The sequence below is a fragment of the Salvelinus sp. IW2-2015 genome, linkage group LG34 (assembly GCF_002910315.2).
Source record: "Salvelinus sp. IW2-2015 linkage group LG34, ASM291031v2, whole genome shotgun sequence".
In the NCBI taxonomy this organism is placed as follows: Eukaryota; Metazoa; Chordata; class Actinopteri; order Salmoniformes; family Salmonidae; genus Salvelinus; species Salvelinus sp. IW2-2015.
In genome coordinates, this window is record NC_036873.1 from 2,573,196 (window position 1) to 2,595,837 (window position 22,642).

Here is a 22,642-nt window from a genome sequence, read left to right on the forward strand (position 1 = left end):
GCTTTAGGTGTTGTGGGTAATTGTCCCTATGTGAACGTTTGTTGCTTTTTGTGGATAACGTTTATAGCTTCACGGTCCGTTTGTTGTTTTTTTGTTTTAGTTTAGTTGTAAAAGTGTTTTGCTTCGTTTTTCCTTTCTTCAAATAAAAGAAGATGGTTTATTTTCACATTGCTGCGTTTGGGTACCGTCTCTCCTCCACAACGAATCGTGACAAAATTACCCACCAAACAAGGAATCAACAAGCGTGATTCAAAGTCGGCAACAGGAGCAAGGAACAAAGGATTCATGGGACCATGGGAGGAATTTTGGATGGAAAAGGACCTTGGGCAAACCGGGAGATATATCGCCTCCTCGTGAAGAGCTTTGGAGGCAGCGAAAAGCACGAGAGGAGGCGATATGGGAGGCAGCAGACGAGGCAAGGCTGAAGCACCCGCAAGTACAACCTAAAAATTTCTTGGTGGGGGGGCTTAAAGGAGTGGGCCGAAGGGGCAGGTTAGGAAAAGACCTGCCAACCACTTTCCCAGGCCTAACCTGTGAGAGCAGGGATACAGGGCGACACCGTGTTTACGCACCAGTAGAGCGCACGGTGTCTCCCTGTTACGTGTTTCATCAGCCCGGTGCGGGTTAATTCCACCTCCACCGCACTGGTAGGGCTAGATTGGGCATTGAGCCAGGTTGCATTGAAGCCCGGCTTTCCAACGCGTCTGTTGCTACAAAGTGCTCTCCTCGGCCGGCCTTACATGGCCACCAGCCCTTACGCATGGTCGTCACCCGGTTCGCTACATAGCCCGGGTGCCGGGTTAATTCCACTTCCCTCGCACTGGCGAAAGGCGACGGGACCATTCCAACAACAGGTAAGGTTGGCCAGGCCTCGGTGCTCAAGAAGAGTCAGTACGCCTGCCACGGTTCCCGTTATTTCCGGCGCCAACCTCCCCGCCCCAAGTCCAGTGTCCACCAGTGCCTACACACGCAGCCAGGGCTTCCAGTTGTGTCCTCCAGAGCCCTGTTCCCTCCTCCACGCACTCGTCGCTGGTGCGTGTCTCCCGCACCCATTACCACCATAGTTGCCTAGCCACGCACCAAGATCCTCCGGTGGCGTCTCCAGAGTCCTGTGCATCCCTGTTGCTGCTCCCCGCACTTAGCCGTTGAAGTGCGTGTCCCCAGCCCATCCCCCCAAAAACAAAAAAAACCCAAGGGGAAAGGTCCTTTCCCCCACCCCCCCACCCCATAAGGTAAACCACCATATTGTCCTTAAGCGGTTGTGGGGCACTCATCGCTTATGAGGGCCGCAGGGCAAACATTAATGTGCGTATACCAAAGGGAAAAATTTTTCCTCTTAGTAGTGCGCGCGTGGGGTTCTCTAGTTCTTTCTCTCGCACATATTTTACCGCAGGGCATGGTGAGACATATTTTAGGACGGCGTTTATTTGTTTTGTCTGCCAGACCTTCTTCCCATGCACTTGTTTGGTTTAAAAAGAATCCCCAAACCAGTGCCTTTGGTTTTTTTCCCCAGGGGGGGACAAAATGCGGGGCCCTTGGGGGGGCCATTGGGGAATTTAAACAATAAGTTGAAAAAAGCCAATTTTAAATTATTTTTTTCTGTTTTGGTCACGCCGCACCAACGCTCTCCTGACGACCCACGACGACACAGGTGCTCTTATCTATGTTGTAGGCCTCATCCGGCCAGAGCCATCCGTCTCCACAGTTGGAGCGGGGCGGCATCTGGAGACAAAAATACCGATACGCGGCTCCTGCAAGACAGCCATACTGAAGGCCAGTCCGGGTCTCTCTCGATTTCTCCTCTTGGTAGTCTGTCGATTCTGAGCCATCCGGTCTCAAGGGGTCAGCTGCCTATTCGGTAGAGGCCAGATGCCAGTGTCTCCCCAGCGCCTTTTCTGAGCCATGGGGGGAAGAAGGAGGGAAGAAGAAAAAAGGAGGAAGGTTCGGGGGGCAAAAGCTTTTTCCAAAGGGTTTTTTTTTAAGAAGGGCCAAGGGGGAAAATTGTTTTATGGGGAATTTTTTTTCCCTTGCCCAGGGGGTTTTGGGACTTTTGTGTATTTTTTTTCAGGGGCGGGGGGCACCTTCCAAAAAATTTTTTTCCTGCAGAAGGGGCTTGCCAAAAACCCAACTCCCCACTTCCCCACCCCCCCACGGGGGAAACCCCCCAAAAAACGAATTTTTTTTTCCCCCCTAGGTTGGGGTGTTTTTTTCTAAGGGGGTTACCCATTAAAAACCTTTTGGGCCTGGGGGGAAAGTTTTGGTGCCCGTCTCGCGCGAGGTTGTCACACCCGCTACTAGAAGACACAATCCGTGTCTGCCCAAAGGGGTTAGTTGTGCCGTCTTGTATGCCATTTCCGTCTTGGTAGTCCCGAAAGCAACAATTTTTATGAAAGCATTTTTTTCTCCGAGGTGTTTTTCCTCGGTCTCTGGTTCTGTCTCTCGAACGCCCTTCATTCAGAGTTACCGAATATGCGTCAGTCAGGTGATTCTGCCTGAGACCATTCGTTAGTTACAGGTATCTGTACTCCTAGATTTCGGCCCACAACCAAGACTATGGGATTATTGGTGCCCCGCCTCTGCTGCCTGAGCCGCCAACCAGATCAGGATTTCTCTGCCTCATTGACGTCCGCCAACTTCTCTAGACTATAGTTATGTGTACTAGCCCCAGAAGCTCTACCCCTCTTACCTATGACTAGCGCCATTGCACCAAGAGAGCCGAAAACCAACAACAAGACAGAGATCTGCTCTTCATGTGAGCGTTTTCCTAATTCCTAGATTATGTATTTTTCTTGTCTCTCTCTATATTCCTCTGGAAAAACCGCCTAGAACCGAGACGAGATCTGCCAAGATATCTTCTTGCCTCACGCGTTAGCTCATTTTTTTTTTTCTTTTTTTTTCCCCACCCAAAAAAACTTTTTTTTGGCCTTAAATGGAAAAGGAATTACTCCAGAGCAGTTCCATGCGAGCCGGACGGGGGTGGGGAAATGTTTTGGTTTGATTTTTTTTATTCCAGCAGGTGTTGGGTACCAACCATGTATGCGTGTTCTTCAGCCCACAGCCAGGGGTTAGGTTTTTTCCAACAAAACCCTTTTTTTTCAAAAACCAAAATTTTGGAAATTTTCCCAAAAACTAGGCCGTGACAAAATGGAGCAGTCCAAGAGCCCTGTTCTCTCAGACACACTTGGCCTCCCTTGTGGCCCCCAAGTTGGGAGTTTTTCCTTTGGGGGTTTTCCTTGGAAATAAGAAAAAGCGTCACAGAGCCGTTCATAGTTGGCGGCATGCCAACACAGTGTGTTATTGCGTGCCACGGGGAGGGGGCCAGAATCAAGAAAACTCAGCCGGGGATGAGGCGCCATTCCTCTCAGTTTATGTCTGTTTACAGAACCAAAAGGGCCGCCCCTCGAGCTGGCGCAGAGCCTGTTCAGGGCTCATATGCCGGGAGTTTTCTATTTTTTTTAATAGATGCTCTGTTCCAGTGCCCTCGTCAACAGAACGCGAGCCCGGAAAAATTTGTTTTTTTCATGAAATGAGGGCGGTCCAGCAAGGTACGTTCAGCCAGCCAATGGGCAGAGCCAGAGAGTCGTGAGGGGCCCGGGTCGAGGACAGTGGGAGCAAAAGGGGCCAAGAGATACAGTTCAACACGAAACCAACAGAACCATGGGCAGAACAACAGTAGTTCTCCTCTGCTCAAGCCATGAGAGCTCATCTCATTTGAGGATATGTTCTGCTCCTCTGTCACCAAGCACCTTTTTAAAATGGGCTCATGTCTTTCAGTGAGTGCGAACCAAAGAATCATGCCAATTAACCCAACCAAATTTTCCCGGTGAATCATGTCCTATGAAATCGTCTTCCAGTTCGAGCACAGGGAATAGGTATATTCTTTTACCAGAAAGACACCCCCGCCAAAGCGGAGGGGCCTTTCTTTGATTTTATTTCATTGTATCAAAACTCCGCCTTTTTTGTTTGGAGAAGTAGAGGAGGGGTAATTAAAGGTCCACGTCGTTCCGTACCCTGAGCGTCTTTCACGCCTCGAGAATTTAGGAATCTCCTCACCCGGACCAACTAACCCTGTTGTTTGCGTGCCGGAAAAGAGTACCGCAGGGGCGGTCTTTTTTGCGTGTTTCGCGGCTTTTTTGCCGAGGTGACTGTCAGCTACACTGGCTCTTCATGTATTATTTGTTTGGTGTTTCTTTTTTTGTCTTTATTTTATAAAGTAATAAAGGTCAAAGAAAGGAAAAAAATTACTACATGTGGTTTTAAAGGTTATTGCTGGTAGTGTTATTTTGTTGGGGGCCCTGCCTGATAGTAGAAAACCTATCGCCTCTCACGCGCACAAACTCAAGGTAGAATTGAAGTGGGGGCTGGTTGGGAAGTGTATTGGTTTGTGATGTAGATGATATAGTGTCTAGGTATGTCTTATGGTTGAATGTTAACGTTGTGTTGTGTTAGGCGATAGTCTATAGCTCTTGGCCTTGTCTTCCTGATTTTAGAGATAACTCATATTATTCATGTAGCACTAAGCTGTGTTTATTCCTTGTGTGTGTTCTCTCTTTTTGCTGATTGGAGCCAGTGAGGTGTTTAAGGTTACCCCACCAAAGACTCCTCTACGTGTGGTGTGGGGGGTGAGATGGTGACCTTATGTTTTGATGGAGTGTGTTTTTGTTTGGCTGTTATGTAGTTTGTTTTCTTTGGGCGAAGGGGACTAGAGCGAGGTTTGAATAGCTTTCACGACGGTGGCGTACTTGTTTTTTCTGGAAGGTTTTTGTAGGTGTATGTAAATAGTAACTCCTCCTGCACTCTACGATTTCGCGTGTGGCTGGCCCATCCGAGGGAGAATAACAAAGAGGGCCTTGATGGGGGGGGGAAAGATGTCTATAATTTATATACCACCATTGCACTAAGCAAGTTATTGGTCCGTCTCTACCCCCCCTCGCGTTCATATTTCTCCACCCCACCCGCTTATTGTGTAGGGCAAGCAATAGGGCGATGGAAAGTATGATTACGAGCGAAATGGGGGCCGGGTGGAGATTTCAATTATAAGCCGATTACGACCTCAGTTGTTCTCAGAGCGTGAGCGTTTATTGGTGTTGATGACACTGGTTGGACCATAATATTTTTCTAACAATGAACGCAATTGAGGTCGAGGCGGAGGCCCCCCAGGGGGGAATATGGTAATGGGAGCTGGTGTTATGTATTCACACCCTTTCTGTTTTATGTGTGTATATAGCCACGCTGCCTATCATCGGCATCGTTCTTTTCAGCGTGTCAGCGCGGCAAAACTGATACTGTTTGGGCGTCAATGGAAGAACAGAAAACACTCATACTATTGTTATAAATATTAATATATTTACATTTGTACACAAAAAACGCTTATTTTCTAACTTGAGTAAGTATATTCATTAATAGTACCTATAATTTTCATAAGCAGTACACTTAAGCCAATTTAAGTTTAGAAGAAAGACACATGTTCTAGGTAATTTTAAGCTGGAGGAAATAGGTGAATACATTATCCGACTCAGGAAGATGAACATTCAGAAACCATTATATTTGTTATTCCTATTCATAATGTTAATTACTTAAAGAAAACAAAAATTAAAAGCTCGAGGGGGATGAAGCTCCCTTGTAGTTTCTCTAAATATATGGTAATAATAACAGCTAATTAACTATTGAGGGAGACTTCCAAATATATATATAAAGTTTATATCATAGGTAATAGACATTGTGTATATTAATAGATATTCTACAACCTTAAGAGTGTGGGTGTTAAGAGACGCTGGTGATAGTTTGTTCGCACCATTATCAATAACAACCTAGTGTTTGAGTGGATGAATGTCAGGAGAAAAAAAGTTTAAAGGATTGGAGACGAGAGAAATAATTAACACATGAGTGAAAAATTTGGGACACCACTCAAAAACCCTAGAAAACACTGAGGTTTTACTTAGTGTAGTTGGAATAATATATAATACACGGCCAAAAGAATGGAAGTTGGTCTGATGTAGTGTTGCGTAAGTGAATCTGTGGGGGGTTTTGTGCCCTTGAGCAATAAAAATCAAGTGTGTGGTTTGTAAAAGTCTACAAAGGGATTTGTCTTTTTTTTCTGGTGTGCCTTCTTACTCAGTGTTTTGAATATCTGTTTTATGGGAAAGTGGTTCGGGCATTGGTTATAGGAATCTAGACAGTTGTGCGAATCTTCTGTCCTTGTGAAAAGGCTCAGTTGTTTTTGGTTGTCCAGGCCTGGGATGGATTTTTGTTAAAAGATTTTCCTACCATCAAGTAAACATAGGACTAGCACACAATTGGAACCCAGCACGAGTACGTCCGGTTTGGCCAAAGGTAGCCGTCATTGCTAAATAAAATTTGTTCTTAACTGACTTGCTAGTAAATAATGGTTTAAAATGTTTGAAACGAATTTTCTTATGTTTTGAGTATATCTGCTTTCTACCTTGGCATTCGAACCATCTATTTAGTCAAGAGAAGCCTACTTCTTCCACCAAGAGAATAGGATTTTTTTAAACTCGTCAACTGAAAACAACAGGATTAGCATTTTGTATGTAAATTTAACTGGAGAAATATGCAAAACAAAGTGGGGAACGGAGGGGCCCCAAGGAGGAGGGCGGAGGGGGGGGGATCCTTAACTTTTTTTTGTACCTCTTGATGGTTGAAAAACCCCCATTCAAGCCCAATAGCACCAGAACTTGTGGCAAAAAATTGCGATAGTGTCTATATTCCGGACACCCGGATTAAATCTCTCTCAGTCCCAAAAGGTCCAAAAGACAAAGCTGCCAATTCATCCATAGCATGATCACTAAAACGTTTTTCAGTTAGTGGCTGTGGGCGAACGTGACAACTTCCAACACTCTTGGGGCTCCCGAAGAGGGGAGTGCCGCGAGTATCCAGTAACGTAATCGTCTCTTTTTTCATCTTAGACGTTGATTTCACAGGGTGTGACATGGGGTATGTGTGTGTTTTGGGTGATTATATGGTATAGGGGGTGTTGGTTGTAGTGTATGGGTTTGTGTTGAGTGTATGTGTCTAGGTATGTCTATGGTTGAGTGTAGGTGTTTAGGAAAGTCTATGGTTGCCTGATTTGGTTCTCAATCAGAGACAGCTGGTTATTGTTGTCTCTGATTGGGAGCCATATTTAAGGTAGCCATAGGCTTTAGGTGTTTGTGGGTAATTGTCTATGTTGAATGTTTGTTGCTTTTTGTGTGCACTAACGTTTATAGCTTCACGGTCGTTTGTTGTTTTGTTTTGTTAGTTTGTAAAGTGTTTTGCTTCGTTTTTCCTTCTTCAAATAAAAAGAAGATGTCTTATTTTTCACATGCTGCGTTTTGGTCCGTCTCTCCTCCACACGATCGTGACAAGTGGAATGAAAGTATGATGTTCACAAATGCCTATTTCATTATAGCCTACACCAGTGGTTCTCAACTGGTTTTTGCCTGGGGACCAAAATTTTACAATGACAATTGAGTCGCGACCCAATATTATGGACTGTTGATGATTACATTCTGTAATGTTGTATTGCAGCTGCCTTCTTGGGCAGGCTTCACTTGCAAAATAGACTGTCTCAATGGGCAACTACTATTGTATTAAAGAAAGTAATTACACAGCCATATTAACTGAGAAAACATTTATTGTAAATTCAAGAGAATAAGCCATTTTAATTAGGAGACCAGTTCAGGAGTGGGGTGTAATACATTATCCGACTCAGAACATGACATCAAAACCAGTCCAATAATGTTAATGAACAATAACACATACCAGTTTTTAAAATAGAAAAAACAGCAATCATTAGGAATTCTTAATCATCAATTAGCATGTGAATAGTTTCACAACCTTAAAGTTTGTTTAAAGGTATACGTTTTTAACCAGTTAAATAACATGTAATATGAATGTCAGAATTAATTAACAATAATAATTAACCTAGTGAACAATAACTCATGAACCTGTTTATTTATTGTGTGTGGGCGGGTGTGTGTGTGTGTGCGTGTGCGGGTGTGTGGCCTATCAGTGGGAAAGCTGGGGGTGTTTCTTCAGTTTGATACGTTTATTGAAGTTCGGGGTAATGGTTGACAGGGCAACTCGGAGGTCATGCTGGTTGTCCAGGCTGTGATGGGAGTACCATAGGGCTGCACACAATTGGCCCAGCGACGTCCTGGTTTGGCCAGGGTAGGCCGTCATTGTAAATAAGAATTTGTTCTTAACTGACTTGCCTAGTTAAATAATGGTTAAATGTTTGAAACATTTCCAGTTTGTTTCTGCTTTTAGTTTTCATCTTGGCCATAGCAGAGAAGCCACTTTCACACAGATAGGTGGTGCTGAACGGTAGCATGATTCTGATTGCATGACAGGCAAGAGCAGGATACTCTCCCATTAAGCTGCACCAGAACTGTGGCAGTGTCATTTCCGGGACGCCCATGCTCAGTCCGCGGTCAAATGACAGCTCCACCAGCTGATCCTCTTCATTGCTTGGCAACGTGACACTTCCCACCTCCTCCCGAAAGGAGTCCCATATCCAGTCGTCTCGTCTCTTTTTCTCCTTGGGGAAGTAGTCGCAAAACTTTCCCTGCAGCTTGACAAGATGCTGTTTAACGTTTTTTTTTCAGTGTGTCGCTGAGCGCTTTGTTGATCAGATTCTGAATCTCTAAATCAGCATTGGGAAACATGTCAATACTCCTGTTAGAAACATGATTTGACCAAACGGTAAGCTTCATATTGAAGGCATCCACTTTGTCCCTCTGTTCAAATCAATTGTGCCCCCTCCCTTGCATTGACAACTTGAGCAAATTCAGATGATCAAAACTATCTGCCAGGTAGGCAAACTGTGAGAGCCATTCCTTACAATCGAAATGTTTGTGCAGAGATTACTTGTTTTCCTAAAGAGACACAGCAATCTCGGCTCGAAGCTCATAAAAGCGACCCAACACTTTACCACTGGAAGCCAGCGGACCTCTGCATGATAAAGTACCTGCTGGTGCTCGCTCCCCATATCCCTACAGAAGGCCTGGAAACACCTTTTATTTTTGATATTGTTGACACACTTGATCACATCCTGGAGAGTGGCGTGGAGCTCAGGCACCATGTCCTTCGCTGCCAATGCCTCCCTGTGTAGGAAGGAGTGGTTCCACGTCGCACTCGGTACTCTCTTCAGGATTCGCTTTACTACTAGATATTTGTGCGACCCCCAAGTTGAGAATCCCTGGCCTACACAGTACAAACACAATATGTAACAGACTTTTTAGGCTTATATATGCCTTTTATCTCACACAATGTCTGGATGCAATATTTTACCCAGGAATATTCTACATTGAAATCTGTTACTCTCGTTATTCAAAAATGCTTCTGTGGATCTTTCTGCTGACAACATTGAAAATGTATCATTGTCTAACGCAGGGTTTGATGTAAAAGTCAGAAGCTATCGAGTGGAATGGTTACTTTCTATGTTATAGTGGAGTGTTTTTTCTGCTGGTGTATCCTTAGTTAGTTACTCTCTGAATGGCCTCTCTCCCGTGTGGACCTTCAGGTGCATCTTCAGATGGTGCTGGTGGGAGAATCTCTTCTCACACTGGGGGCAGCTGTAGGGCTTCTCTCCTGTGTGGACCCTCTGGTGCCTCTTCAGGTCACCGGTCTGGGCGAAGCGCATGTGACACTGGGTACAGCTGAATGGTTTCACCCCTGTGTGGACCCTTTGGTGCCTCTTTAGGCTGCTAGCCTGGGCGAAGTGCATGTGACACTGGGTACAGCTGAAGGATTTCACCCCTGTGTGGACCCTCTGATGGATCTCCACCTTCTGGGGGCAGCTGAAGCCTTTGTTACAGAACATGCAGAGGAACCATTTTTCTTTACTATCACCTGCTGTTGCTCCCCCTCCTCGAGCCTTGGCTCTTTGGTCCTTTGAGTTCAATAACTGATCGAAAAGGACACGGCTGTGTGAATTGGAAGGCTCCATCGACGTGGACAATGGGTCCCGATCCCTGAGCCTGTGTAAATGGGACTGGGTGGCGACATTTACATTTTTCTCTAAACTGTCCCTGTAAACTAAGAAATCTCTGCCCTGTGAGTGTCCTTCTCCTAAGTGAGTCTGGTCTGCATTCCATATCAGAGGAGTGTCGTCCTCTACTTTCACAGTCACTTCATCCTCGACCAGACCCTCCTCTTTCTTATCTAGGAACCCTTCAGAATATGCACTACTACTATACCGGTTCCTGTCCCCTCTAGACAGATCAGTCTGTGTCTCTAAACCCAAGGGCATGTTGCCAGGGTACATCTCTGTAGCGTAAGAACAAAACGGATCATTGCCAGTCTCTAACACGTCACCTGAGTCCCGATGGGAATGAACCATCCTAGGGCTCGGGTTACCGTAAAGTAAATATTCTGAGCTGGGAGCAGGAGGACAGCGCAGATTCTCCAGCTCTAGTCTCTCTGGGTCTGATCTGGGGTCAGATCCTGTGTGTAAGAGCCTGTGTGTTACAGTTACAGTCTCTGTGTCCGTCTCTGACTTGAGGACGGCGTTCGGCGTTCCACTGACCTCCGTGATGCATCGTTGGGTCCTGGGCTGCGGCGCTGTGGCGATGTCCTCCGTGGCGACAGGGGGCGCCACTCCCACCGCTGCTCCAGTCTGGATGTCTCTGCTGTGTCGTGGGTCCTCCTCTCCTTCAGTCCTCTTCTGCTTGACCAGAGACGATCCTCCAGGACCTGCAGCCTCTGCATCTGCAGACTGACACAAGAAGAGAGGAGGTTATTATCGGTACATGAGTTGAATTGGATAACAAAGTCTCACAAGCTCCCCTATGGCAGATAAATAAGGATGTACATGTAAGCAAGTGAATAGCTGAGGGGAGCCTTTCTGAAATAAACAGACCACATTTAATGCACTGTAATTTGTTTACGTTACACTATGACACTAACCTCTATCACAATAACATGCTGGGTTGAGGTTCCACTCCCCTCATCTATAGCTATGGGTTGGTCATCTCTCCACAAGTTGTGTTCTGCTGGCTTCACAAAGCTCCTGTGGCCTCCAATGAGATGTCCTTCACCTAAGAGAGTGATTGGGGGAAAGAGGGTGCTTAAGTTAAGTACCACTGTCAATGCTCAGCGCTATATTGTACACTATTGACACCGTCTACAATTGGCAAGGATGTAAACAGGGCTGGACTACCACATCTGGGGACCTGGGGCACTGAAATTATTGACACCCTTGATAAAGATGAGCAAAATAAATCATTTAAATACTGAGCTACATTGTATGCAAAAAAAATTGGGGAAATTATATTATATTATACTAATACAATTGCTCAGAGAACAATATTTTGTTTTACACCCGTTTTTAGATCCTTTCAATACCTTAATGGCACCGATACTTTTTCTGAAATGCTTTATGAGTTGGAGAACACATTGGGAGGAATCTTATAACATTCCTACATACAGAATCCTTCCAGATCCTTGATATCCTTTGTCTGCGCTTATGGACTGCCAACTTCAATTCAAACCATAGGTTTTCAATGGTTTTCAAATCCAGAGACTGAGATGGCCATTGCAAAAAAATTATTTTGTGGCCAACTAACCATTTATTTGTGGATTTTTATGTGTGCTGGATGATCCACTTGCCGCCAAGTTTCGGCCTCCTGGCAGAGGCAACCGGGTTTTGGACTAAAATGCTGGTACTGGGTCATGATGCTGTTGATATTAACAAGGGCCCCAGGACCAGTGGAAGCAAAATAGCCCCATAACATCAAAGATCCACCACCATATTTTACAGTAGGTATGGGGTTGTTTTCTGCTCATTTCGACGCCAAATCCACCACTTAACCAGCATGGCTACCACAGCATTCTGCAGCGATACGCCATCCCATCTGGTCTGCGCTTAGTGAGATTATCATTTGTTTTTCAACAGGACAATGACCCAACACACCTCCAGGCTGTGTAAGGGCTATTTGACCATGAAGGAGAGTGATGGAGTGCTGCATCAGATTGACCTGGCTTCCACAATCACCCGACTTCTACCCAATTGAGATGGTTTGGGATGAGTTGGACTGCAGACTGAAGGAAAAGCAGCCAACAAGTGCTCAGCATATTTGGGAACTCCTTCAAGATTGTTGGAAAAGCATTCCAGGTGACGCTGGTTGAGAGAATGCCAAGGCAAAGGGTGGTTACTTTGAAGAATCTAAAATATATTTGGATTTTGTTTAACACTTTTTTGGTTACTACATGTTTCCATTTGTTATTTCATAGTTTTGATGTCTTCACTATTATTCTACAATGTAGAAAATAGTAAAAAAAAAAAAAAAAAAAAAAAACCTGGAATGAGTAGGTGTGTCCAAACTTTTGACTGATACTGTGTATCAAACAATTGGATCCAATGAACTGAGCAGGCGGGGCTGACATGCTTATAGCGTTGCTAGGACTCTCTAAATATGTGCATAAATGTATAATATTGTGCTGTTATTATTTCTATTAATATGATCTATTATGATTATTTATTTATTTTTTCAGACTGTTTTCCATGTTATTTGGTTAGTTCTCTTAAAAAGCACCCTCATAGATATGCAATAGACCTACGGTGCTTTGAATGTGTTAGTGAAGGGTGGCAGTATTGAATTATGTTTTCATGGGACTGCCCATATTTCCCTCTGGCCTACGCCAATTGGCGGCCAAGGATTTGCCTTAGGACACAAAGGTGCGTCATGAGTCAGGGAGATGGTCTGATGGTCTTGGGCCTAGATATGGGGGAGGTTTTAGTGGGTGGAATATTAGGACAATTGGAGGTTTACAAAGTTGCAGCTACAGTATGCTTAACAGTGCAAATATTATGGTACAGCTATATGGACACTTAATCAACCTGGTGCTTTTTAATGGTAAGTTTACAAACATTGGTTGTGGTAAGTATAATTGAAATGTGGGTATCGTTATGGTAAGTGGAGAAATAAGTATAGCCAGTTACAATTGCAATGGCTTAGCAGATCATAAAAAAAGTAGGTACATTTCTACCTGGCTAAAAGAGAAAGAATATAATATCTATTGTTTATAGGAAACTCACTACAAATATAGATGAGACTGGGAGGGAGAAATATTTTTGTCATGGGCAAAGAAACTCAAAAGGGGTGATTATACTAATTAATAAAAAATGTAATCTGATTGTTCACACTGGGCAAATAGATCCTCAAGTAAGATTATTTTAAATATGCTATTGGACCAAAAACAGATATGGCTAATTAATCTATATGGGCCAAATAATGATGATCCACAGTTCATCGAAAATATATATAATAATCTATTGAGCTCACAAGCAACGAATTAATCTATTATTATGGTGGGAGATTATAATACGGTTTTAAGTACCTCAATGGATCATAAAGGAAATCGTACAAACTATCACCCTCAAGCACTTAAGGAGATCACAAATATCATGGCTAAATTAGAACTAGTGGATATATGGAGGCTGAAAAACCCTGACCTTGTGAGATATACACGGCTTAATCAAGCTAGCCGTCTGGATTACTTCCTGGTCTCATTCATCCTGGCATCAAAAGTTTAAAAAGTATTAATAGGAGACAGAATGTGATCGGACCACCATCTAATTGACCTCCATATAACTCTTACAGAATTTCCACGTGGACGGGGATATTGGAAATATAATCAAAGCCTATTGGATGACAATTTGTTCTTAATTAACTAAGAGAAAATAATTCATAATTTACTTTTTTCTGCACAACAGAAGATCCCCTTATTGTCTGGGTCACTTTTAAATGTACTTTTAGAGGCCATTCAATACAATACTAATCAAAAGCAGTTTAGCTCAAAAGAGATTAGACTAATAGAGGAAATAGTGGAAATAACAGCGCAGGTAGATGGTAATGGAAACTGTATTATAGGTTAGAGGAAAAACAAAACGAATTGGAGGTACTTATTCAAGAACAATCAAGAGTAATGTATTATAAAAATAAAGCGAATTGGATGGAAAATTGTGAAAAATGCACAAATGTTTTATTGAATCTTCAACATAGAATTGCTACAAAAAAGAACTTACAGAAACTCATTACAAATGATGGAATCATCCATGATTCACCAAATGATATTTTGAAAGAGGAAGCAAAATATTTTAAGCAAAATATTTTATTTTCAGTCTCCTCCATTTCCACTGAATGATGTTAACTGTAAGGATTTCTTTCCTAATAATAATGTAAAATTAACAAATTTACAGAAAGACCTGTGTGAAGGCCAATGTACAAAAGAGGAACTGTTTAAGGCAATTAAATATTTTCAATATGGAAAAACACCAGGGCTTGATGGTATACAAGTAGAGGTACATCAAACCTTTTTGATGTACTCAAAGATCCAGTATTAGCATGTTTTAATTAATCCTATAAAAATTGTAGACTTTTAGGTACTCAACAAGAAGGTCTGATTTTATTACTACTAAAAGAGGGCCCAGGTGATAAGTATAAAGATCCAGTCTATTTAAAAAACTGGAGGCCTCTTACACTTCAATGTCGTGATGCGAAAATCCTGCCGAAATGCATTGCACATAAAATTAAAAATGTTTTACAAGATATTGTTCATCCTGATCACACATGTTTTTTACATGGACGATACATTGGAGATAATATACGACAATTACTTGAAACAATTGAACATTATGAAACTTCAAAGATCAGGCCTGGTCTTCATAGCAGATTTTGAAAAGGCGTTTGATAAAGCACGACAAGAATTTATATATAAACGCCTGGATTACTTTATTTTGGTGAATCTCTTATACAATGGGTTAAGTTATGTACAGCAACCCCAGATGTAAAATAGTAAATAATGGTTACTTCTCAGAAAGTATTGAGCTTTTAAGAGGAGTAAAACAAGACTTTCTGTTGTTTCCATATCTATATACTACAGTATCCCAGCAGCGCTTCCCTTCCCTCTTTTTTCTACACATTTACTCATGCTCTTATGTTGATTCATTTTAAGTCCAGGTTACATTTTGTAACATGCAACATCAAGAGTAATGCAGTCATCTCCTGATAAATGAGTGAGTGAATGCATGTGTTTATGTACATAATGCATATACTTAAATGCAGACTCAGTGATAACGTGACCACACGCAGTAGTGTGAACCACCCTCCAAGATCTCACTTTTCATTACATTATCTACAGCTACTGTTATTGTCATGTTGGTCAATCTAATCTGTAAAGAACTTGTGCTTGCCAATTCATCCTGGGCACAGTGAGATACACAGATGCCCTACATACACTAGCACTGCAAACACTCCAAGAGTGAAAAGAGCAGCTGTGCCTGGATTTTGCAATCTCCTTCTTCAAGTGCCCCTTTGGACACTGGCTGCCTGTCGAGGGCAAGTGACAGGCAGAACCACCCGTAGCACCCACCTCCTTTCTATCCCACATGCCAGAACAGAGAGATAGCAACAAAGATAGCAACAACAACAACAACAAAAATCACCCATACCCTATTTCTGTGGACTCTGAGGATCTCCCTCATCTCATATGATGTACTTTACTTCTCATTCATACTTTTGTTATCTCAACTAAATGTTTTTTTATTGTTTATGTTTCGATGTTAGCCTATACCTATATATTTCAGTCTATAACTGCCACGTGGGTCTATTAAATAAAATAAACAAGTTCACGACACATCTGTTCCACAAAAATAGAAACCTTTTACATTTTTCAATCTTAATTACTGACAGGTTGGTTTTCACAATTTGTTCATTTAATTAATCAATTGGGTTAATTAATCGCTGTAAATCCTTTTTTGGTATTTGTGAGTTCAACATTATTCAACTGTTTGTTATGTCCTGTATTATATTCAACCACAAGTGCACTACTGTAGTACTGAGCTATGACATGTGGTGGAGGAAGGGAGACAGGAAAAAAAAAATAATAACATGACTAATGAAAGCATACTTTCGTGTAAAACAAGACAAGGGGAGGGACGCTCAAAATACAAACATGCCAGCCAGATGAGCCAGTGTATTAACTGAATTGCACATGAATGAATTGATAATAGCTGCATAGGAGCTCACTTGGTGATCTGAAAGCTAAGTTAATGTGCAGTTTCCACGTTTTTTTGTTGTTGCTATTTTGAATCGTAGAAACTCGTTTTAGCAGCATAATTGTCACGGGAAATCAGCTTTGTTTACATACCGGTTTTGTCTGTAATGATCTCCAAAATTGGACGCATTAGTTCATCACACCATTGATATAGCAACGGACGCAAACAACTAATTGAATCCTATTGTGGCGCAGAGATGGACACATTTTGGTAAATGGACAGAATTTGTCATGACAGGCCATCAATCTTAAAAGTTTTTTGGGGGGGGTTGGGGGCCCCAGGGCAGTTGCCAGTTCGGTAATCGGCCTTGGATGTAAGGTAACACTACTCATTACTTCTTGATTTTTTTATTTTTTATTTTACCGTTATTTTACCAGGTAAGTTGACTGAGAACACATTCTCATTTGCAGCAACGACCTGGGGAATAGTTACAGGGGAGAGGAGGGGGATGAATGAGCCAATTATAAACTTGATATACTACTTATTTATTATGTTCCATGCATCACATTCTTTTAATTGAGTGTGACAATAGGAAATTCAGTAAATCAAGAATCTGGTTATAATTTTATATTGTGTCTTTGTGCTAAAATAATTTGCTCTTAATTGACCTGCCTGGTAAAATAAAAAAAATGCACGATAGCTAGCAACCTAACTAAGTATTCGGGGGAAGTATTGCATACTACTAACCAAAAACTGACCAAGACCCAAATCTGGGTAACACATCTCAACACATGCGCATATTGGAACAGGGCGACAGGCTCCGCAGCTTTGGCCATCTGCTAAATGTACCTCTTGCCATTCCTCTGTATCGGTCGAGGATCTTGACACTATTCGGACTGGCGAGGACGCGCTCTCGCGTTGTCCTCTCTGCGCGCTCCCGTGCAACCTTCAGTTCCAGTAACTGTAGTTTCCTTCGCAATGTCCTATTTTCTTTCTGGCTTTGAGTTATTTCCAAACGAAACACTGCATAGTCGTCGTCTACGAGTTTACATATATCTGCCACGGCTGAATTCGCTAACACCTCCATGATGGAGGCTATTTGAGTGTGAAAAACCATAACGTTACTGTTACAGTTAGCCATTGTTAGCAAACGTTAACCAGATAACATCTATCAACTAAGTTCTGTCTCCAACGCGAATTAAACACTACCTGGAGTAAGTATATGATGCTGTGCAGTTAAATGAGTCATATTTTGAGTTCCAGGGTAATAATAAATGTCTAAATAACAACAATAAAAACGCAAACGTGGAAACTGTTCTTAGTCCCTGGTCACTTCCGTTTACACCGAAGAGAAATGATCTTATTGGTTGGCGTCATAGCCCAAAGGGTGTGGTTAAATTGAAAAAGTATGCGCTCTATTCTTTTAAATACGGTACTGCTTATTACATCAAATATCTTATGATCATTATCTTTCAAGCTGAGAGCAGACTTGTTTAGAAAGAATAGAGTAGAAAATATCGACTTAGTTCCATTTACATCATCTCATATTTGTATTTATTACGGATCCCCATTGGCAGCAGCTACTCTTCCTGAGGTCTGGCAAAATTAAGGCAATTATACAATTTAAAAAACATTACAATACATTCAAAACAGATTTCACAACACACTAAGTGTGTGCCCTCAGGCCCCTACTCCACTACCACAAAATCCACGTGTACAGTGCAATGTTATCATGTGTGTGTATGCATATGTCTGTGCCTATGTTTGTGTTGCTTCTCAGTTCCCACTGTTCCATAAGGTGTTAAATATATATATATTTTAAATCTGATTCTACTGCTTGCATCAGTTACCTGATGTGGAATAGAGTTCCATGTAGACATGGCTCTATATAGTACTGTGCGCCTCCCATAGTCTGTTCTGGACTTGGGGACTGTGAAGAGACCTCTAGTGGCATGTCTTGTGGTGTATGCATGGGTGTCTGAGCTGTGTGCGTGTCATTTAAACAGACAGCTCAGTACATTCAACATGTCAATACCTCTCACAAATACAAGTAGTGATGAAGTCAATCTCTCCTCCACTTTGAGCCAGGAGAGATTGACGTGCATATTATTAATGTTTGCTCTCTGTGTACATCTAATGGCCAGCCGTGCTGCCCTGTTCTGAACCTATTGCATTTTTCCTAAGTCCCGCTTTGTGACACCTGACCACATGACTGAACAGTAGTCCAGGTGCAACAAAACTAGAGCCTGTAAGATAAATATTAAACTGTCCTTGTTTTAGCCTAGATTTACTGTCTCTCTAAAAACAGGTATTTACACAAGTACAGTACCAGTCAAGTTTGGACACACCTACTCATTCCAGGGTTTTTCTGAATTTTTACAATTTTCTACATTGTAGAATAATAGTGAAGACATCAAAACTATGAAATAACAAATATGGAATCATGTAGTAACCAAAAAAAGTGTTAAACAAATAAAAAATATATTTTATTTGAGATACTTCAAAGTAGCCACCCTTTGCCTTGATGACAGCTTTGCACACTCTTGGCATTCTCTTAACCAGCTTCACCTGGAATCCTTTTCCAACAGTCTTGAAGGAGTTCCCACATATGCTGAGCACTTGTTGCATTTGAAATGATTTAACTATACAAATGATTTCTGGACAGTCGAACTACATGTGTTTTAAAGAAAACATTTTTTTTTTTTTACTTTGCTCACGGGTGCGCTGTGCTCTGCTTGTTTCGGCAGAAGGGTGGAGAGGGGCGAGAGAGGAGCAGGTGTGTGTGAGACAGTCAATATGCGGCACAGAGGGAGACCGAGAAAGTATCCAAACCAACTTGCGCTAGTTAGACAAACTTGCTGCTGCCTTACTTATCATACCATCTGGTAGTGCCTGTCTTAACTGCATTACATCATTGTAAAGAACCTATTTAGCTACAGTAGCTAGCTAGCTAGCAAAAGTAGCAAGGCTAATTGAGGCTATTTAGCTTTGCTCTCAATACTTGGCTACAACAACCCCATTAATATGAAACAGCCTACCTGTTGGTTGATCGTTGTAGCCTACTCCTTCTCATTTAGACAATTCAATTCCGCAATTGCCTTTTGCGTTGGTTAGAAATCTCCCACTTCACTTGCTACACATGGAGCCTCTGAATGTAGCGCCGCTTTGATTGACGACAATAAGAAAAAGCTCCTGTGAAATGTGTGTAGGTTACCGGTGCCTCTTTATGGGGCACACTCATTACTGTAATAAAATTGTATTAACATTTTGAATGTAATGGTCTATCCTTGTAGGCTATGTAGAAATGTCACATAGATAATTGTACTTAATTAGAGACAAAAGCCTTTGTTGTTAAAATAGGCCTATATATGTTTCTCTCAAATGAATACTCTACCAAGTAAATAAATACTAATGTCCATGGATATTTGAATAACAGTGCCCATCTCTAACTCAGTCCCTGCAATGATACAAAAATAACCATGTCATTCAGCACAGTCAATTTTGTATTTAACCTCAACAAAATGGTCATACTCACATAAGGTGAAGTACAGTACTTTTATTGCACAAAAGATGCATGTGACAATTAGAATAACTTTTCTCAGTATGGTAACACTTTACCTTTTCTGTAAATCTGGTACCCTCACTTTGATAGAATACTTTGGAAAAGGTTCAACATTAGATTACACACAGCTTCACGACTTGAATTAAGGCACTATCATTTCCTCATAAAACACCAGCATCATGGTTGTAAAGATGGGGAGGTCTGTCCATGATAGATATGCTTTGCTTTTTGACACCACACTCCACAAAGTAAGTCCTGCAGGCTCTAGATTATTACCTCTTGATTATTGTTCAGTCATGTGGTCAAGTGCTGCAAAGAAGGACCTAGTTAAGCTGCACCTGGCCCAGAACAGAGCAGCATGTTTTGTTCTTTGTAATCAGAGGGCTAATATCAATAATATGCAAGCCAGTCTCTCTTGTCTAAGAGTTGAGGAAAGACTGACTGCATCACTTTTTGTTTTTTTTATAAAAAACATGAATGTGTTGGAAATTCCTAATTGCTTGCATAGTCAACTGACACACACACTTAACCCACCAGACATCCCACCAGGGGTCTTTTCACAGGCCCCAGGTTCATAACATATTCAAGGAAAAGCACAGTATTGTACAGAGCCATGATTGCACGGAACTCGCTTCCATTTCATATAGTGCCAGTGAACAGCAAACCTGGTTTAAAAAAAACAAATCAACACCTCACAACACCTCTCCCCATGTGACCTACTTTTTGGGTGTATGTACTAACATCCACCAATCAGGCCTTTATGGTAGTGGCCAGATGGAAGTCACTCCTCAGCACCTCTCCCCCATGTGACCTACTTTTTGTGTGTACAGTGCATTCAGACCCCTTGACTTTTTCCCACATTTTGTTACATTACAGCCTTATTCTAAAATTGATTAAATCTACACATAATACCCCATAATGACAAAACAAAAACATTTTTTTGGATATTTTTGCTAATTTATATCACATTTTCATAAGTATTCAGACCATTTACTCAGTACTTTGTTAAAGCACCTTTGGCAGTGATTATAGCCTCGATTCGTCTTGGGGATAACGCTACAAGCTTGGCACACTGTATTTGGGGAGTTTCTCCCATTCTTCTCTGCAGATCATCTCAAGCGCTGTCATGTTGGATGGGGAGCGTTGCTGTACATCTATTTTCAGGTCTCTCCAGAGATGTTTGATCAGGTTCAAGTCCGAGCTCTGCTCTTTATTAAAAATAAAAAACAGATACCTAATTTACATAAGTATTCAGACTCTTTGCTATAAGACTCAAAATTGAGCTCAGGTGCATACTGTTTCCATTGATCATCCTTGAGATGTTTCTACAACTTGGAGTCCACCTGTGGTAAATTCAATTGATTGGACATGATTTGGAAAGGCACACACGTCTGTACAGTTGAAGTCGGAAGTTTACATACACCTTAGCCAAATACATTTAAACTGAGTTTTTCCACAATTCCTTACAATTAATCCAAGTAAAAATTCCTTGTCTTAGGTCAGTTAGGATCACCACTTTATTTTAAGAATGTGAAATGTCAGTCGAGAATGATTAATTTAAGATTTTATTTCTTTCATCACATTCCCAGTGGGTCAGAAGTTTACATACACTCAATTAGTATTCGGTAGCATTGCCTTTAAATTGTTTAACTTGGGTCAAATGTTTCTGGTAGCCTTCCACAAGCTTCCCACAATATGTTGGGGGAATTTTGGCCCATTCCTCCTGACAGAGATGGTGTAACTGAGTCAGGTTTGTAGGCCTCCTTGCTTGCACATGCTTTTTCAGTTCTGCCCACACATTTTCTATAGGATTGAGGTCAGGGCTTTGTGATGGCCACTCCAATACCTTGAGCCATTTTGCCACAACTTTGGAAGTATTCTTGGGGTCATTGTCCATTTGGAAGACCCATTTGCGACCAAGCTTTAACTTCCTGACTGAGGTCTTGAGATGTTGCTTCAATATATCCACATGATTTTCCATCCTCATGATGCTATCTATTTTGTGAAGTGCACCAGTCCCTCCTGCAGCAAAGCACCCCCACAACATGATGCTGCCACCCCCATGCTTCACGGTTTGGATGGTGTTCTTCGGCTTGCAAGCCTCCCCCCTTTTCCTCCAAACATAACGATGGTCATTATGGACAAACAGTTCTATTTTTGTTTCATCAGACCAGAGAACATTTCTCCATAAAGTATGATATTTGTCCCCATGTGCATTTTATGGCGATTTTGGAGCAGTGGCTTCTTCTTTGCTGAGCGGCCTTTCAGGTAACGACGATATAGTATTCATTTTACTATGGATATAGATACTTTTGTGCCTGTTTCCTCCAGCATCTTCACAAGGTCCTTTGCTGTTCTGGGATTGATTTGAACTTTTCGCACCAAAGAACATTCATCTCCAGGAGACAGAACGCGTCTCCTTTCTGAGCGGTATTACGGCTGCGTGGTCCCATGGTGTTTATACTTGCGTACTATTGTTTGTACAGATGAACGTGGACCTTCAGGCGTTTGGAAATTGCTCCCAAGGATGAATCAGACTTGTGGAGGTCTACTAATTTCTTTGAGGTCTTGGCTGATTTCTTTTGATTTTCCCATGATGTCAAGCAAAGAGGCACTGAGTTCGAAGGTAGGCCTTGAAATACATCCACAGGTACACCTCCAATTGACTCAAATTATGTCAATTAGCCTATCAGAAGCTTCTAAAGCCATGAAATAATTTTCTGAAATTTTCCAAGCTGTTTAAAGGCACAGTCAACTTAGTGTATGTAAACTTCTGACCCACTGGAATTGTAATACAGTGAATTAAGTGAAATAATCTGTCTGTAAACAATTGTTGGAAAAATGACTTGTGTCATGCACAAAGGAGATGTCCTAACCGACTTGCCAAAACTATAGTTTGTTAACAAGAAATTTGTGGAATGGTTGAAAAATGAGTTAATGACTCCAACCTAAGTGCATGTGTTACGAATCCCTTTGGCCCGACAATCTAGGGGGGATGGTAATGGGACCCGTAACATAACTCATGCAAATTATAGTAGTGACAAAGTAAGAGTGAGAACGAAATAACCACGACAACTAAT

At 41.9% G+C, this 22,642-nt stretch overlaps 1 protein-coding gene across 1 annotated transcript in view; it reads right to left on the reverse strand.

The window, feature by feature from the left end:
• LOC111958311 (uncharacterized) overlaps positions 1-17,349 on the reverse strand; it is a 206,519-nt gene extending 189,170 nt beyond the window's left edge. Inside the window, exons 1-3 of the mRNA XM_070437235.1 lie at positions 16,850-17,349; positions 10,909-11,039; positions 10,529-10,717 (exon numbers count right to left, since the gene is read on the reverse strand). Coding sequence (XP_070293336.1) covers positions 10,529-10,717; positions 10,909-11,039; positions 16,850-17,141 — 612 coding nt within the window. The 5' untranslated portion in view covers positions 17,142-17,349. The remainder of the gene's footprint in view (positions 1-10,528; positions 10,718-10,908; positions 11,040-16,849) is intronic.
• Between the last annotated feature and the right edge of the window lie 5,293 nt (positions 17,350-22,642).